The sequence below is a fragment of the Mustelus asterias genome, chromosome 7 (genome assembly GCF_964213995.1).
Source record: "Mustelus asterias chromosome 7, sMusAst1.hap1.1, whole genome shotgun sequence".
Classification (NCBI taxonomy): Eukaryota; Metazoa; Chordata; class Chondrichthyes; order Carcharhiniformes; family Triakidae; genus Mustelus; species Mustelus asterias.
Genome location: NC_135807.1, coordinates 32,076,788 through 32,095,666, shown reverse-complemented (window position 1 = coordinate 32,095,666; position 18,879 = coordinate 32,076,788). Strand labels below are relative to the sequence as shown.

At 45.0% G+C, this 18,879-nt stretch overlaps 1 protein-coding gene across 2 annotated transcripts in view; it reads left to right on the top strand.

Annotated features, from left to right (window-relative positions):
• Positions 1-18,879, top strand: part of LOC144495614 (1-phosphatidylinositol 4,5-bisphosphate phosphodiesterase gamma-1-like) — a 211,729-nt gene that overhangs the window by 146,880 nt on the left and 45,970 nt on the right. For both annotated transcript variants that reach the window (XM_078215830.1, XM_078215831.1), the window contains exons 18-25: positions 177-296; positions 1,444-1,627; positions 2,543-2,620; positions 3,164-3,267; positions 4,933-5,029; positions 7,723-7,789; positions 16,646-16,809; positions 18,772-18,868. In XM_078215830.1, coding sequence (XP_078071956.1) covers positions 177-296; positions 1,444-1,627; positions 2,543-2,620; positions 3,164-3,267; positions 4,933-5,029; positions 7,723-7,789; positions 16,646-16,809; positions 18,772-18,868 — 911 coding nt within the window. The remainder of the gene's footprint in view (positions 1-176; positions 297-1,443; positions 1,628-2,542; positions 2,621-3,163; positions 3,268-4,932; positions 5,030-7,722; positions 7,790-16,645; positions 16,810-18,771; positions 18,869-18,879) is intronic.

Sequence of the window (18,879 nt, the reverse complement as noted above, 5' to 3'; positions counted from 1 at the left end):
ATGTATCTATGCAGCTGCCACCCTCTGTGTGACAAAGGACATGGGTTTGAGAGGTCCTAGGGAGGAAGAAAGGAATAGCAGAGACCTGTGACGGCAAATTTGAGGGGTTGTTGATTGATTGAGAAAAGAATATAATGTGATATGTGAATATAATTAAGGATGATTTATTCCATCAGGTGGTACCATGCCAACCTAACACGTCTACAAGCTGAGCACATGCTAATGAGAGTGCCACGGGATGGAGCCTTCTTAGTACGTAAAAGGAATGAGCTCAACTCATACGCCATATCCTTCCGGTGAGTGAACATGAATGTTATGACTGAAAGAATCGTGTAGGTTACTCAGATTTCACAAATGGTCCTTTTATTTTAAGCAGTCAGATTTCTGAATGGGTCATGGACTCAAACAGTGAATGGGGGCTTGTTGCAGGAGTCATCCATTAACATTTGTAAGAGAAAAGTGATCAGTTAATAAATTATACATTAGGTTCACAACTTGCATTTTACCTGCAAGATTGAGATTCACATCTGGGCTGGTCTGATGGTGTGTAAATCTCATCTGTCTACTGAGTGAAAAGGTCTTAAATGAATTAAGTTTTGTTGGTTTGAAAATAAACTGCTCCCAATTCAGCACTGGTTTGACAATCTCACTCAAAGAGGCCAACACCATTGATCAGTGTGAAGAATGGAACTATATTAAACTAATACACTAGAGTCAGAGGATTCCTACAGTGCAGAAGGAGGCCATTCAGCCCATCGAGTCTGCACTGACTCTCCAAAAGTGTATCCTACCCAGGTACACCCTCCCACCCTATCCCCGTAACCCCACACATTCACCATGGCAAATTCACCTCACCTACAATCTTTGGACTCTAAGGGGCAATTTAGCACAGCCAATCCACCTAACCTGCACATTTTTGGACTGTGGGAGGAAACCGAAGCGCCCGGAGGAAAAACACGCAGACACAGGGAGAATGTGCAAACTGCACACAGTCACCCAAGGCCAGAATTGACCCCTGGTTACTGGCACTGTGAGGCAGCAGTGCCAACCATCCAATGTCACTATAGAGTGTTTGCTGAGGCTGCTCTTTTACTGTGGGCTCAGAGGAGGCATTCCTCTGTGTTTGGGTTGGATGTGCGTCCTTGTAAAGTGAACAGAGGGCATTTAACTTTCTGTCTAACCTGTGCTATACCTGACCTGGGTGTGCCTCACATTGTCATAAGCGCCTGAAATGAGAAAGTTTCACAGCCCCGACACTGACGTCTCTCATCACAATAAGCAGTAAAAGAACTTAAGGAGTCAGGGAGATTCATTCCAAAAAAAATCGGAAAGTTAATTCAGCGTGGTGTGATGCATTTGTAAAACTGGCTCTCCAGCTACTAATCAGTGTGAAAATGTGTTCCCGGCCCCATGTACAAAACACGTCTTGTTTGTGATTTCTAGAGCGGAGGGGAAAATTAAACACTGCCGGATTCAGCAGGAGGGACGCCTTTTCATGCTGGGTAGCTCAGCAGAATTTGAGAGCTTGGTGGACCTGGTGAATTATTATGAAAAACACCCTCTGTATCGTAAAATGAAACTGCGGTACCCAATTAACGAGGAAACCTTGGAGAAGATGGGCACAACGGTAAGTGGGGAGAGCAGGGATTTTTATCCCTTCACTTTTCAATTTTGTTTTTTTTCTCTCTCAATTCTCTGATGCCTGTGTTGAGGACAGGCATCATAAGGACATTCAGTTGCTGCTCTTGGTGCAGAGATTCACTTTGATTTGATTTGATTTATTATTGTCACATGTGTTAGCGTACAGTGAAAAGTATTGTTTCTTGCGCGCTATACAGACAAAGCATACCATTCACAGAGAAGGAAAGGAGAGAGTGCAGAATGTAGTGTTACAGTCATAGCTAAGGTGTAGAGAAAGATCAGCTTACTGCGAGGTAGGTCCATTCAAAAGTCTAATGGTAGCAAGGAAGAAGCTATGCTTCAGTCGGGGCGGCACGGTAGCACAGTGGTTAGCACTGCTGCTTCACAGCTTCAGGGACCTGGGTTCGATTCCCAGCTTGGGTCACTGTCTGTGTGGAGTTTGCACATTCTCCTCGTGTTTGCGTGGGTTTCCTCCAGATGCTCTGGTTTCCTCCTACAGTCCAAAGATGTGCGGGTTAGGTTGATTGGCCATTCTAAAATTGCCCCTTAGTGTCCTGAGATGCGTAGGTTAGAGGAATTAGTGGGTAAAATATGTAGGGATATGGGGGTAGGGCCTGGATGGGATTGTGGTCGGTGCAGACTTGATGGGCCGAATGGCCTCTTTCTGTACTGTAGGGTTTCTATGATTTCTTCTATGAGTCGGTTGCTACGTGACCTCAGACTTTTGTATCTTTGTCCCGACAGAAGAAGGTGGAAGAGAGAATGTCCAGGATGCGTAGGGTCCTTAATTATGCTGGCTGCTTTGCCGAGGCAGCAGAACGTGTAGACAGAGACAATGGATGGAGGGCTGGTTTGTGTGATGGCTGTGTTCCTCACTGATTATTGATGACTTTCCTTTCAGGAACTGGACTATGGAGCCCTGTATGAAGTGCGGACTCCACATTTTTACGTTGAAGCCAATAAGATGCCAACTGCAAGGGTAAGTTGTAGATGTCTGAGTATCTTGATCCATGTGGCTGGGAGGTCATCACACTGTCCTTTCATCTCCGGGGTCTATATTGGTCCAGGTTGGTGGAGTGTCACCATCCTAATTCAGTTCTTAATTGACATGGGCAAAACTGGGCACTAATCTGGCAGTTTCTCACAACTAGAAGGTTGCTGGTGTGGAAAATACAAATAATGTCGTTGGTGATATTCAGAGACTGTAAGGGAAGAAAATACAGAAATCTCACTCTAACCCTGTGTTGTATGGGCTGACACCTAGCCGCACTCCAGACTGGCTTGGATTGCTTGCATTCCACCTGAATGGAAGTCAAGACATCTGCCTTCAAAGAAGCAGATGATCTCACTGGGCTCCATCCACTGACCAAAGGCTTTGTCATGTTGGAGACCACCTAGTCACAGGAATCCGAATCTTCAAGATCAAATCAAAAATGAGGAGAAAATTGAAGACTGCTTGATCTTTTTTCTTAAATGAGTGTAAAGTAATAGCATGTTTCAGTGGGACTCTGCTCTCTTCCAGTGCACAGTTAAAGCGCTGTATGATTATAAAGCCCAGAGAGAGGACGAGCTATCCTTCTGTAAACAGGCCCTGATCCACAATGTCGACAAGCAAGATGGTGGATGGTGAGTTCACTGAAAGAACAGATTTGCTGTTCAAAATTGAAATTTATGCCAGATAGGGCGTGATGTTAACTGAGATTCTAAAGAAAATTTGGCAAACAAGAAGTTAAGTGGAAAAAGTGAATGAGGGATGCCATAATTTTGCAAAATTAGCATGAGAGGATGTGTAGTCATGTCTCTAACAAATGGAAATGGAGAATATGGGAAGGGAACAAATCAAGCCATCAGAAGTAAGAAAAGGAGAATGGAGAATTTGGGGAGTGAAGGCCATCACACAGAGAAACTAGGAGAGTGTCGAGCTACTTCCAATTTAGGAGATGGATGACTGAGGACATGAGAGGCTGAAAGCCACCAGTGTGAGACTGAGAGCTGAAAGTATTAGAGATGGATAGCTCATTGTGTGACTGGGAGCAAGGAATAGAAGAGACTGATGTTTGGGAATTTGTGTGAGAGGCTGGAAATACAAGAGGCCAAGAGCTGCTAATATGAAGTCATATACTAAGTACATTGGGTATATGCACCACTGCCAACTTTCACTCAGTTTATAATGAAAATGATAATAACTAGAAATTAAAGGTCAGACTTCACTCTCATAACATGAGAAAACATACAATAAGAATACTTTTTACTTAATGTATTTGAACAACATCGCCCCATCCCATTTGTTAAATCCCCTGGATTATTTCCTTTGGAGAAAAACATATAGCCATCTAATATACAATATATAAACATATAGCCATCTTATGGACAATATATAAACATATAGCCATCTAATATACAATATATAAATATACAGCCATCTAATATACAATATATAAACATATAGCCATCTAATCTCACGGCCTATATATTGGCTTGCATTACTCTAAAGTTTACATTCATGGTTCCAGAATGAGGGAATATTTAATAATTTCCATTTGAATTTATAACACAGTATTGGTGATGTTCGTTTTGTTTATATTAAGGCAAGGGGATATCAGCAGTGCTCAAAAGCCAGGAGCTAAGTTCCCTCTGCTCTGCCTGACAATGTGCCTCCGCACCATCCTCCCAGTGTTCCTCACATCAGCCATTCTGAGTTTACCATGTGAGTCGACCATTTCACTGCAGGTTACAGACACTTGTTCACTTTCGGCTCATTAGCGATTGGAACGATATAGAAGCTATATACCAAGTTCAATTATACATAGTAGAGAAGAAAATTTATTCTCACGAGTTTCCAAGTTCAAAGGCCAGAGGCTAATGCCCTCCCCTCCCATCTCATTCTATCCCTACAGTGTAACCTTCAATTTTCAGTTAACAATTCTCTACTCTTTGTCCATGTGTATTTATTGTGTGTGTATTTTTATGCTATTGTGGCCTATATTGCAGTGCCTCAGTATGGTGTGATAGTGATGGAAGGAAGTGAACATTAGCAATGCCTCTGTATGGTAGCAGAGATGGGTAGAGAATAGCCTAATGTAGTTCTACTGTATGGTGTAAGGGGAATGGGAGAATTGCGGTGATGCATTGTGTGATTATAATAGGTAGGAGCAAATAAAAGACCAGGAGAAAATAACAAAAACATGAAGTACCAGAAAAAGTGGAGATGTTATTGTAGATGTCTCATTTCCTGTTTTCTGCTGAATTTCTTTCCTCTGCCTGAAGGATTTTCTCTCTAATCCCTATTAGGTGGCGAGGAGATTATGGAGGAAAGAAACAGCTGTGGTTTCCTGCAAATTATGTAGAAGAGATGACCAACACACTGGTTCCTGAACAGGACGAAGCGGTAAGAAAGAGTTTTACATCTGTCACTACAGTGTGACTGGAAACCAGTGGATCTGAATGGCTGACAATGCAGGTGGATGGGACTTGCTTCCCGCCCACTGCCAAACAACTCCCAACTGAGAGTTAAATGTCAATGGAGAAGGTCCTTCCTGGGTGCAGTCTCCAGTGTAACATTGCAGTAAAATAGGAGTGAGCAGAATCCAACCATTTTGCCTTTAACTGAGCTCTTCATCCTGATTTTACACTCCCAGACCAGGAGGGCGAAATGGGTACTATTCCCAGCACCTCAGACTGACCTGGGAGAAAGTGCCCTGGATGGTTGGGGTTTCAGTGCAGGGGTGGGTAGATGAAAATAGGAGTTGTGGCAGGTGAACCTGGAATAAGCACGAAGACTGCTTGTGGGAAGGTGGACTGGGCTGATTTGTTGCACCAGCAATGTGTCGACGTATTTTGAAAGAACAATAAAACGTAAAGCAGCCCTCACACACTCCTCATGCCTTATTCCACCACCTATGCCCCATGGCCCCTCATACCTTCCAAGTCAACCCATGCCGCTCTACCCATCCCTCTGCCACCTCATACCCTCAGTACCAACCTATGACCCTCTCTCCACCTCCCCCCATGGCCCTTTATAGCCCAAATACCAACTTAGTGACAATCCATGCCCTCCCAACCAGCACCATTAGCCCTTACACCTATCATACTAACACACCAGGTAGCGACCATGGGCAGACCTCCGGAGCCATGCTGAGATGAGCAAAATTAAAGTTCTTAAACGTCTACTGATGAAGTCACTAATTCAAAATAAAACCACTCTCTTATAAAAGCCCATTCCTTTATTCACTTCTGAAAACAAGCATTGGAATTCATATTCCCACTTCAAAGAATCTATAACCAGTTGGCACTGATAATCAAACTGTGAACTGAGAGGCACCCCACTGTAATAATGGGAGTTTGTGAAGCCAGTGATGCAGCACTAATAAAGTAATGGTTGACCTCAGGATTATGTCAACAGATAGGGTAAAATAAGCAAGCACTATTTTTTTTTCAGATATTAAAAAGGGCAGGAGTTTTAAATTCCCTGACAGCTTGACAATTCTTTTTGACAGTTCATTTTGACAGCTCTGTCCATGGTTCCTTTTGACAGGTGTGTTGACAGACCGTTTTGATTCAGCTTTATTGACAGTTCCTTTTAAAGCTGTCTTGACAGTTCCAATGAGCTTGATGGTTCCAATGAGTTTATGCATTTTACATACATTCCTATCTACTTTTAATAATCCCAAAAGGCACCTTTATGTCTCCGAAAGGTCACCTGACCTCCCCAAAGGTGTCCTGGGTCTTTATCCAAAAGGCTAACTTACCACATCAAAAGGGTAACCCACCTTTCCAAGCAATTCCACAACTCCACCCCTGCTCCTACCAGGTCTAATCTGCACATGTTGAGCAGGATTTTCCGGCCGCGCTCACCCCAAGACTGGATAATCCCTCCCGAGGTCAATGGACGTTTGCATTGTCCTGTCCCGCCCACTACGATTCCTGTGATGGCAGGATGGAAAAATTCCATCCGTTGTGTTTCCCACTCATAAAATCCCACTATGACTGGAGGTGGCTGGGCTGGTGCCCCCATTAGTCACATCTATGCAATATAGAACCTGCCCCTATTTCCCTCCTTCCCGCTAAAATGGTCGGTGTCACGTTCGGAAGTGGGGCTCCAGATTCCTCCACAGCTATTTTCACAATGACAGATTGGCTTTACAAAAATTCAGGCCTTCATCTCAGCTTTGCCACAGCTGGAAAGCATTAAGCATGATCCAGGCAATTCCCTTCCTAATGGGACTGAGAGTGTATCCCTACCAGACGGCCAGCAGAGGTTCAAGATGGAAGCTCACCACCACCTTCTCAAGGGAAGTTAGGGATGGGCACCAAGTGTTGATTTGCCAGTGACACACATTTAAAACAAATGCAAATGCTGGAATCCAAAGCAAAAACAGAAAATGCTGGACAATCTCAGCAGGTTTGACAGCATCTGTGGAGAGAGAATGGAGCCAATGTTTCAAGTCTGGATGAACCTTCCCCAGAGCAGATCCCGGCATTCGCAGTATTTTGCCTTTTACTCTAATGGATTCTTTTGGAATAATCCCAGACCCAATTTTTGGAAATGCCTTTGGAGACTGAAAATAATTGGCCCCCTTCTTTATAAACAAATCTCTAAAATTTGCATATGTGGCTGCATGACGCTCAAGTGTGACAGATGCAGGTCAGAAACTTTTATACATATGTTATATATTGTATGGCACGGTAGCACAGTGGTTAGCACTGCTGCTTCACAGCTCCAGGGTCCCGAGTTCGATTCCCGGCTTGGGTCACTGTCTGTGTGGAGTTTGCACATTCTCCTCGTGTTTGCGTGGGTTTCCTCCGGGTGCTCCGGTTTCCTCCCACAGTCCAAAGATGTGCGGGTTAGGTTGATTGGCCAGGTTAAAATTGCCCCTGAGATGCGTAGGTTAGAGGGATTAGCGGGTAAATATGTGGGGGTAGGGCCTGGGTGGGATTGCGGTCGGTGCAGACTCGATGGGCCGAATGGCCTCCTTCTGCATTGTAGGGTTTCTATGATTTCTATGTATGTATTATATGCATATATTAAATAATGCAGCTACATCTGTGCTTTTGTATTTTTTTTCTCTTCTATATCTGCAGTCTGTGGAAAACAGTCCATTGGGAAGTTTCCTCAAAGGATTTATTGATGTTCCAACTTGTCATGTCGGTAAGCAGTATCGCAAAGATCTTGCACTCCTTTATATTCTTCCTTTCTTCTGTTAAATTCTGAGCCGCAACATGAGCGACAGAAAATGTTTACAAACCCAAAGGTTTAATTTTGTCTTACAGTGCACCGTTTAGTAAGTTCACCTGAAAATAACTCAAAGGGGTCCATGAAGGCACCACAGCAATTCACAAAGATATTTAGTACAAATATATTTGTAACGGAGCTGGCAAAAGAAAGAGCTAGCACAGACTTAATGGGCCGAGTGCCCTCGTTCAGTGCTGCAAATATTAATGCCAAAGTAATGCTGGCATTAAGCACTTGCAGGTTCGTTATAGCACACGCAGGAACAGTAGAGCTCCCCCACACCCAGCCCTAACCCCAACTTTGAAGACCACTTCTTATACAGCTGCAGTATAGCACTTTTTCATTTTGTGTAAGACTTGGCTCAGTGGGAGCGCTCTTACCTTTAAGTCAGAAGGTTGTGGGTTTGAATCCACTCCAGAGATTTGAGTATCTAATCTAGGCTGATACTTTGGTGCAGTACTGAGGGAATTCTGCACTTTCAGGACTTCCATCTTTCAGATGTGAGGACTGCCCATCTGCTGTCTCAGCTGGATGTAAAAGATCCCTTGGTACCATTCATAGGATCATAGAATCCCTACAGTGCTCAAGAGGCCATTTGGCCCATCTAATCTGCAACAGCTCTCTGAAACCCTAGCACTTTCCCCTGCCCTATCCCTGTAAAATTACACCTTTCCCATGGCTAATCCATTGAACGTAAGGGACAATTTAGCATGTCCAATCCACCTAACCTGCACATTTTTAGACATCTTTACACATCAAGGAAGAGAAGTCTCGGGCAGCACTTATCCTTGAACCAATTTAGAGATGAAGAGACAGAGGGGTTTAGTGAGGAAAATATAGATTGTGGGGCTGAGTTTTTATGTACCCTTCTGTGGGATGTGGACATCACTGGTAAGGCCAGCACTCGCTGCCCATCCCTAACTACTTTTCAACTGTGAGATTTGCTGGGCCATTTCAGAGGACATTTAAAAGTCAGCCCCATTGCTGTGGGTCTGGAGTCACGTGTAGGCCAGGCCATGTAAGGATGGCAGATTTCCTACCCAACAGGATATTAGTGAAGCAGATGGGTTTTTATGACAATCGACGATAGTTCCATGGCCATCATTACTGAGACTAGCTTTCAATTTCAGATTTTTTAAACTAATCAGTTGAATGTATTAAAATTCCACCAGCTGCCATGCTGGGATTCAAACCCATATCGCCAGGGCATTAGCCAAACCTCTGGATTTACTGATCACGTTCTGCTACCTTACCTTCTGCCACTATTAACACTTAATAGCACCATTAGCACTCCTCTTTGTCTTATGTTCATGACACCTTTGTCAATCTCTCATTTGCCCCAATCTATCCCTGTCCATTTTGCCCCATCTCCTCCATCCAGCTCTCCCACAATATAATTCTGTACACTTCTATCTTTCTTCACTTCTGGACTTGAAAAGTTGGGCGGAATTCTACCGGCACATCCGCCCGAGTTTCGTATGATCCCACCCAAGGCCAATGGAGACTCGCCCGCCCCCGGAATCAGGGTGGGTGTGCCAGTAAAATTCCAGCCGTTAACTCTATTTTGTTCCACAGATGCTGCCAGACTTACTGAGCTTCTCCGGCATTTTCTGTGTTTATTTCTGGATTTACTAGTCTGGTGACATTAATTGTCCATTGTCACATTGTTATGCAAGCATTCTATGGTGAGGCAAAGAAATGGAGCAGGGCAGAAGATGCCAGAGTCAGAGGACCAGTGGGTATAAGGCAGGAATAAATTACCGAGATGGAAATGGTGAAATCTTGGTGAGATTTAAATACAAAGATGAAAATTTTAAACTTGAGACATTAAGGTAGGTCACTGAAAATATGATTGCTGGATGAGCGTGACTTTGTATGTGCAATATTTTGATTTGATTTATTATTGTCACATGTATTAGCTGACAGTGAAAAATATTGTTTCTTGCGCGCTATACAGACAAAGCATACCGTTCATAGAGAAGGAAATGAGAGTGCAGAATGTAGTGTTACAGTCATAGCTAGGGTGTAGAGAAAAATCAACTTAATGCAAGGTATGTCCATTCAAAAGTCTGACAGCAGCAGGGAAGAAGCTGTTTTTGAGTCTTTTTTTTATTCATTCACGGGACATAGGCATCGCTGGCTGGTCAGCGTTTATTGCCCATCCCTAGTTGCCCTTGAGAAGGTGGTGGTGAGCTGCCTTCTTGAATCGCTGCAGTCCACGTGTTGTGGGTTGACCCACAATGCCATTAGGGAGGGAATTCCAAGATTTTGACTCAGCGACTGCGAAGGAACAGCGATATATTTCCAAGTCAGGATGGTGAGTGACTTCGAGGGGAAGTTGCAGGTGATGGTGTTCCCATTTATCTGCTGCCCTTGTCCTTCTAGATGGAAGTGGTCATGGGTTTGGAAGGTGCTGTCTAAGGATCTTTGGTGAATTGATGCAGTGTATCTTGTAGATAATACACACTGCTGCTACTGAGCGTCGTTGTGGATGTGGTGCCAATCAAGCGGGGCTGCTTTGTCCTGGATGGTGTCGAGCTTCTTGAGTGTTGTTGGAGCTGCACCCATCCAGGCAAGAGGGGAGTATTCCATCACACTCCTGACTTGTGCCTTGTAGATGGTGGATAGGCTTTGGGGAGTAAGGAGGTGAGTTACTCGCCACAGTATTCCTAGCCTCTGACCTGCTCTTGTAGCCACTGTGTTTATGTGGTGAGTCCAGATGAGTTTCTGGACAATGGTAACCCCAAGGATGTTGACAGTGGGGGATTCAGTGATGGTTACATCACTGAATGTTAAGGGGCGGTGGTTAGAGTGTCCCTTATTGGTGATGGTCATTGCCTGGCATTTGTGTGGCACAAATGTTATTTGCCACTTGTCAGCCCAAGCCTGGATATTGTCCAGATCTTGTTGCATTTGAACATGTACTGCTTCAGTATCTGAGAAGTCACGAATGGTGCTGAACATTGTGCAATCATCGGCGAACATCCCCACTTCTGATCTTAAGATGGAGGGAAGACCATTGATGAAGCAGCTGAAGATTGTTGGGCCGAGGACACTCCCCTGAGGGACTCCTGCAGCGATGTCCTGGAGCTGCGATGACTGACCTTCCACAACCACAACCATCTTCCTATGTACCAGGTATGACTCCAACCAGCGGAGAGTTTGTCCCTGATACCCATTGATTCCTGTTTCACTAAGGCTCCTTGATGCCACACTCGGTCGAATGCGGCCTTGATGTCAAGGGTTGTCACTCTTACCTCACCGCTGGAATTCAGCTCTTTTGTCCATGTTTGAACCAAGGCTGTAATGAGGTCAGGAGCTGAGTGACCCTGGTGAAACCCAAACTGGGCATCATTGAGCAGGTTATTGCTGAGCAGGTGCTGCTTGATAGCACTGTTGATGACCCCTTCCATCACTTTACTGATGATCGAGAGTAGACTGGGTGGTAATTGGCCGGTTTGGATTCGTCCTGCTTTTTGTGTACAGGACAAACCTGGGCAATTTTCCACATTGTTGGGTAGATGCCAGTGTTGTAACTGTACTGGAGGAGCTTGGCTAGGGGAACGGCAAGTTCTGGAGCACAAGTCTTCAGTATTGTTGCCGGAATGTTCTCAGAGCTCATTGCCTTTGCAGTATCCAGTGCCTCCAACCGTTTCTTGATATCACGTGGAGTGAATTGAATTGGCTGGAAGCTGGCATCTGAGATGCTGGGGACCACTGGAGGAGGCCCAGATGGATCATCCACTCGGCACTTCTGGCTGAAGATTGCTGCAAATACTTCAGCCTTGTCTTTTGCACTGATGTGCTGGGCTCCTCCATCATTGAGGATGGGGATATTTGTGGAGCCTCCTCCTCCAGTGAGTTGTTTAATTGCCCACCACCATTCTCGACTGGATGTGGAAGGACTGCAGATCTTAGATCTAACCCGTTGGTTGTGGGATCGCTTAGCTCTGTCTATCACTTGCTGTTTTTGCCATTTGGCATGCAAGTAGTCCTGTTTGGTAGCTTCACTAGGTTGATACCTCATTTTTAGGTATGCTTGGTGCTGCTCCTGGCATGCCCTCCTGCACTCTCCATTGAACCAGGGTTGATCCCCTGGCTTGATGGTAATGGTTGAGTGGGGGATACGCCGGGCCATGAGGTTGCAGATTGTGACGGAGTGCAATTCTGCTGCTGTTGATGGCCCACAGCACCTCGTGGATGTCCAGTCTTGAGTTGCTAGATCGGTTCGAAGTCTGTCCCATTTAGCACGGTGATAGTGCCACACAAACAATGGAGGTTATTCTCAATGTGAAGGCGGGACTTTGTCTCCACAATGACTTTGCGGTGGTCACTCTTACCAATACTGTCATGGACAGATGCAGCTGGCAGATTGGTAAGGATGAGGTCAAGTATGTTATTTCCTCTTGTTGGTTCCTTCACCACCTGCTGCACACTCAGTCTTGCAGTTATATCCTTTAGGATCCAATCAGCTCGATCAGTAGTGCTGCTGCCGAGCCACTCTTGGTGGTGGACATTGAAATCCCCCATCCAGAGTACATGTTGCTCCCTTGCCACCCTCAATGCTTCCTCCGAGTGTTGTTTAACATGGAGGAATACTGATTCATCAGCCGAAGGAGGACGGTACATGGTAACCAGTAAGAGGTTTCATAGAAACATAGAAACCCTACAGTGCAGAAGGAGGCCATTCGGCCCATCGAGTCTGCACCGACCACAATCCCACCCAGGCCCTACCCCCACACATTTTACCCGCTAATCCCTCTAACCTACGCATCCCAGGAGTCTAAGGGACAATTTTTAACCTGGCCAATCAACCTAACCCGCACATCTTTGGACTGTGGGAGGAAACCGGAGCACCCGGAGGAAACCCACGCAGACACGAGAAGAATGTGCAAACTCCACACAGACAGTGACCCTTGCCCATGTTTAACCTGAAGCCATGAGACTTCATGGGGTCCGGAGTCAATGTTAGGGACTCCCAAGGCAACTTCCTCCTGACTATATACCAGTGTGCCGCCACCTCTGCTGGGCCTGCCCTGCTGGTGGGACAGGACATATCCAGGGATGGTAATGGTGGTATCTGGGGTGTTATCTGTAAGGTATGATCCCGTGAGAATGACTATGCCAGGCTGCTGCTTGACTAGTCTGTGAGACAGCTCTCCCAGCTTTGGCACTAGCCCCCCCATGTTAGTAAGGAGGATTTTACAGGGTCAACAGGGCTGTTTGTTTTGTCTTTTCCGGTGCCTAGGTCAATGCCAGGTGGTCCGTCCGATTTCATTTCTTTGTTGAGACTTTGTAGCAATTGTTATAACTGAGTGGCTTGCTAGGCCATTTCAGAGGGCAGTTAAGAGTCAACCATGTTGCCGTGACTCTGGAGTCACATATAGGCCAGACCAGGTAAGGATGGCAGATTTCCTTCCCTAAAGGACATTAGTGAACCAGATGGGTTTTTCTGACAATCGACAATGGTTTCATGGTCATCAGTAAACTCTTAATTCCAGATATTTTTTATTGAATTCAAATTCCACCATCTGCCGTGGCAGGATTCGAACCTGGGTTCCCAGAACATTATCTGGGCTTCTGGATTAATAGCCGAGCGATAATACCACTAGGCCATCGCCTCCCCTAGTTGCTACATGTCCTCAGACTTCTGTATCTTTTTCTCAATGGAAGAAGGTGGAAGAGAATCCGGGGTCCGCAGGGTCCTTGGTTAGGCTGGCTCCTTTTCTGAGGCAGCAGCAAGTGTAGACAGTGTCAATGGATGGGAGGGTTGTTTGAGTGATGGACTAGGCTTCGTTCATGACCCTTGGTAGTTTATGCGATCTTGAACAGAGCAGGAGCCATGTCAAGCTGTGATACAACTGGAAAGAATGCTTTCTGTGGTGTAGAAGTTGATGAGAGTTGTAGCTGACATGCCAAATTTCTTTGGTCTCCTGAGAAAGTAGAGGCGTTGGTGGGCTTTCTTAACTATAGCATCCGCATGGAGGGACCAGGGCAGGTTGGTGGTGATATGGACATCTAAAAACTTGAAGCTCTTGACCATTTCTACTTCATCCCCATTGATGTAGACAGGGGAATGCCCTCCACCACGCTCCCTGAAGTCGATAACTATCTCATTCGTTTTGGTGACATTGAGGGAGAGATTATTGTCATCGCACCAGTTCACCAGATTCTCTATCTTTTTCCTGCACTGTGTCTCGTCATTGTTTGAGATCTGATCCGCAACGGTCTGCAAACTTGAAAATCAAGTTGGAGGGGAATTTGGCCATGCAGTCAGAGGTGTATAAGGAGTATAGTAAGTATAGTAAGGGGCTGAGGAATATGATAATGTTAGTTACTAATTAGTGCCCATTAAGAAATAGAAAAAGGCTGAAATGGATCAATAGACAGAATGCATGCAGTAATTGAATATTTGATTGCTCACTAGTACTTTAGCACAGTTCTAAAACCTGCCCTTGTGGTAACATCTGAGACTGGGACCAGGATTCTTCGATGAAAAGTCAGTGTGTGAAAGACTGTTCGCAATATCCCTTCAAGCCTCTGCCTTGTAAAGCAGCAGGGCTAGAAGGGACTGACTAGAATCGTGCAGCAATCTCAGTTATATCTCATTCTTTTGTTTGATGCCCAAACTAGCAATAAGACAGATAGATATCATTCACAGCTAACCAAAGTCGTCTTGTCAATCAATCAACCTTCAAAGTTATACAGGCAGGACTTGGATAATTTAACTACTGGGCAAATCAGAATGACCAGTCTGGCAAACAAGATCCCTCTTGGGACAAACGCGACAACTACTGGCTCTTGAGTTAGCTGTTAGGATAGGCAGTTGATAATCTAATCACCGGCCTGTGTAGCATCTTCTTCCTTTGTAAGGATAAATGCAAGGTACTCGTTCAATGCCTCCACTATTTCTCCAACTTCCACGTGCAAGTCTTTTTTTTATTCCTACTCAGCCCTACTCTTTCTTTTTCCATCTTTTATTATTTATATACTTGTAGAAAACTTTGGGATTCTCTTGTATGTTCGCTGCCCATCTCTTTTCATGATCTCTCATTACTCTTAATTACGCTTCCCCTCTGGTCCTTCTATATTTTGCCTGATTCTCCAATTTTCTACCCAACATCTGTCACACTTCTTCCATTCAGCGTGCTCTGGGTTTATTTGTTGGACCTTTCCTCTTCAAGGGAATATACCTTGACATTGCTCACAGTACATTTTCTTTGAAAGTAGCCTATTGTTCAGCCGTCGTCTTTTCTGCCAACATTTGATTCTAACTCACTTGACTCAGACACATCCTTATCCCACTGAAGTTGGCTTTCTCCCAAGTAATTATCCCTGCTCTGGATTGTTCCTTGTCCTTTTCCATGGCCAAACTAAACCTTATGATACAATGGTCACTGTCCCCAGAATGCTCTCCCACTGATATAATTAATCCACTTGGACCAACTCATTCCCCAGAACCATGTCCAACAACGCCTACTCTCTTGTTAGACCGGAAACATACTGCTGCAGAAAATGACCTTGAACACATTCCAGGAATTATCGCCCCTCTTGTCTCTTTCCACGATTTAATCCCAGTCCACATTTGGATAATTGAAGCTCCCCATTATAATTACTCTATAATTCTGGCACCTCTCTGTATTTTCTTTGCAAATGTGTTTCTCTACAACCCTTCTACCAGTTGGTGGTCTACATACCACACTGATCAATGTTATTGCACCTTTTTCATTCCTTATCTCTAACCAGAGAGATATCACCCTTGCCCCTCTGGAATATCCTCTCTCTCCAGTAATCCCATCTTTAATCAATACTTCCCCTCCCCCCAGTACCTCCGACCCACCCCTACTCCCCACCACCTTCTGTTTTCCTTCCTTTTCTAAACACCTTATACACAGGAATATTTATCTGCCAGTCTTGACTTACTTTGAGCCAAGTCTCTGTTTTAGCAATAACATCATAGTTTCATTTGTCAACCTGTGCCTGTAGCTCACTAATTTTATTAAGTTAAGTTTATTTATTTATTAATGTCACAAGTAGGCTTACATTAACACGACAATGAAGTTACTGTGAAAATCCCCTAGTTGCCACACTCTGGCGCCTGTTTGGGTACACTGAGGGAGAATTTAGCATGGCCAATGCACCTAACCAGCACATCTTTCGGACTGTGGGAGAAAACCAGAGCACCCGGAGGAAACCCACGCAGACATGGGGAGAATGTGCACACTACGCACAGACAATGATCCAAGCCAGGAATCGAACCCGGGTCCCTGGCGCTTTGAGGCAGCAGTGCTAACCAGTGTTTAAAGTTTATTTATTAGTGTCACAAGTAGGCTTCCATTACACTGGAATGAAGTTACTGTGAAAATCCCCTGTGTGCCATCATTGGAGTAAAGATGGGTTGGAGAAAGCAGACGCAAGGTTGGCAACCCATTAGACAGTTTGTTGTGGGGCAGGGGAGGGGAGGGATTGGGCAGGTACTTCCACTGGAGGTCACCACCAAGTCCATACCACACTCCTTTAACCCTTTCTAAGGTTTCCTTGTGAAGCCCAAGGAGGACTTCTGCTGACTCATGAACCTTCTCCTATCAGAGCTCGTCTCACTGAGAAGCTATCATTGCCCATTTCCTCCACCCTCCCCCGTACCCAGTTTCCACCAAGGAGGGGGAGTGGGAGATAAAACCAGAGCCCAATGATATTTTGCAAAAATGTTTTAGATGCTTTATGAAGTGACTGCCCGCACCATATTAACATTCTCAGCATTTACTTCAACAGTTATTCAGAAGGAAGGGAAAGGAAGCAAGCAGTACGTTTTCACCATCCACTCCCAACAAATGTCCCACCCTGTGCAGATGTTGGATGTGGCTGCAGATAGTCAAGAGGATCTGAATGACTGGGCTGCCAAGATCAGGGAGGCAACACAGAATGCAGATGCCAGAGTAAGTGTGAGACAAAAGCCATTTGAGAAATATTGGAACAATTGAACTCATTCTTGTTATCAACCGTGTAAAACAGAAAGTAATTCCACCCAATTTCTCTACCCAATTCTTAAAGGAGCTGTGTATGTTAAATGAGGCCTCACTGATTTTACAAGCAGTAGAATATGATTTAACTTCATTCCCCTGGTGACTGGGAGTTTGATTAGTGTATAGCCAATTCAGACAGACCAGGAACAACTTAGATCCTAACCCCACACCACATCCTGTTTGCTGATCTCTGCTAGGAGCACAGGAATGTGTGCTTATTTCTGTTTAAATCCCTCCATGGCCTCACCTCTCCCCATTTCTTCAACCATGTCCAGCCCCATATTCCACCAGGAACTCTCTGTTCCTCCATCTGTGGCCTCCTGTCCACTCTCCATTTCCTTCCCCCAACCATTAGTCGCCATGCATGAGCCCTAAGCTCCAGAACATCCTCTTCAAATCCCATCACCCCTCCCGCCTCCTTTATCCTTTAAGATACAGTTTATAACCCACTGCCTTGAACAAGCATTTGGCCATTTGTTCTAACATCTCCTTCTTTAGCTTGATGTCAATCTTCGTCTGATAACGCTGCTGTAAAGTACCTTTACCATAATGAAGATGCTATATAAATGCATGTTGTTGTATTGCTGTTTGTTGAGTTAGCTGATTTTAGCCATGGCATAGTCTGAGTTAAGGAAAGGAGAATATTTTGCACCTGACGACTATTCAGGGAGTGTGTGCACATGTGGCTATGTGTGTGTGTAAGTATGTGTGTTGGTGCACATGCGTGTGTGTTATGTGTGTGTGCGTGCATGTGTGGGTGTGTGTGCACGTTTGCATGTAGTGTGCATGTGTTTTGACACAAGCAAGGTGACTGCAGAACAGAACACAAAACATGATCTGGGTTTTAACATGAGCAGTGAATTAAAATGAACGTGTCACTTGCAAGACTAAAGGTCTTTTCCCTGTGAGCGTGGATAAGTGATACATGTTGCAGCTGAAGCCAGGTGATCAACTTCTTGAAAAAGGATCTTGATATGTCTGATTGGGAATGGGATTGATTGGCGATGGAGCGAGATCGGTCTGGACTGAGATGCTCAAATATTCCACAGGAATATAATGGTTCTTGTGCATCTGAGGCAGATATGCTGTTCACATCTCAAGCTCTGACTTGCTGTCCTTCAGATGTCCTGGCTAGTGAGGAGAAAAGTCAGCCAGAGATCCCATTCCTGGTTACCACCCCGTTATCTTCAGAGAATTCAGAGAATCCTACAGTGCAGAAGGAGGCCATTCGGCCCATCTAGTCTGCACTGACCACAATCCCACCCAGGCCCTATCCCCATAACCCCGTGAATTTACCCTAGCTAGTCCCCCTGACACTAAGGGGCAATTTAGCATGGCCAGTCCACCTAACCCGCATATCTTTAGACTGTGGGAGGAAACCGGAGCACCCGGAGGAAACCCAAGCAGACTCGGGGAGAACGTGCAGACTCCACACAGACAGTGACCCAAACCGGGAATCGAACCCGGCTCCCTGGCGTTGTGAGGCAGCAGTGCTAACCACTGTGCTACCGTACTGCCCCGTGAGAAATTACCCACTAATAGACATTAGGTGAGACTTAGATAGATTTCAGGGTGATGGATTGCAAGGTTGAGTGACCTGTCAAGATTTTTACATGTAGGATGGCCACTTGACCAAGGTACAGGCAGAACCAGTGGAACAAAACCCAGAATTAATCAACTACTTCAGAAGAGGACAATAAGGAAAGAAAGTTTGCTTTTCATTTTCAGGGTATGGGTTTTGCCGGCAAAGTTGGCATTAACCACGCATCATTATTCTTGAGAAGGTGGCGGTGAACCTTCTCCTTAAACCACTGCAGTCTGTGTGGTGACAATCTTCCCACAGTGGTTTTAAATGGCCATCTCTCTTTGTAACAGATGCAGGAAGGAAAAATCATGGAAAGGCGAAAGAAGATTGCATTGGAATTGTCAGAGCTGGTTGTCTACTGCCGTCCTGTGCCTTTTGACGAAGAAAGTGAGTTTGAC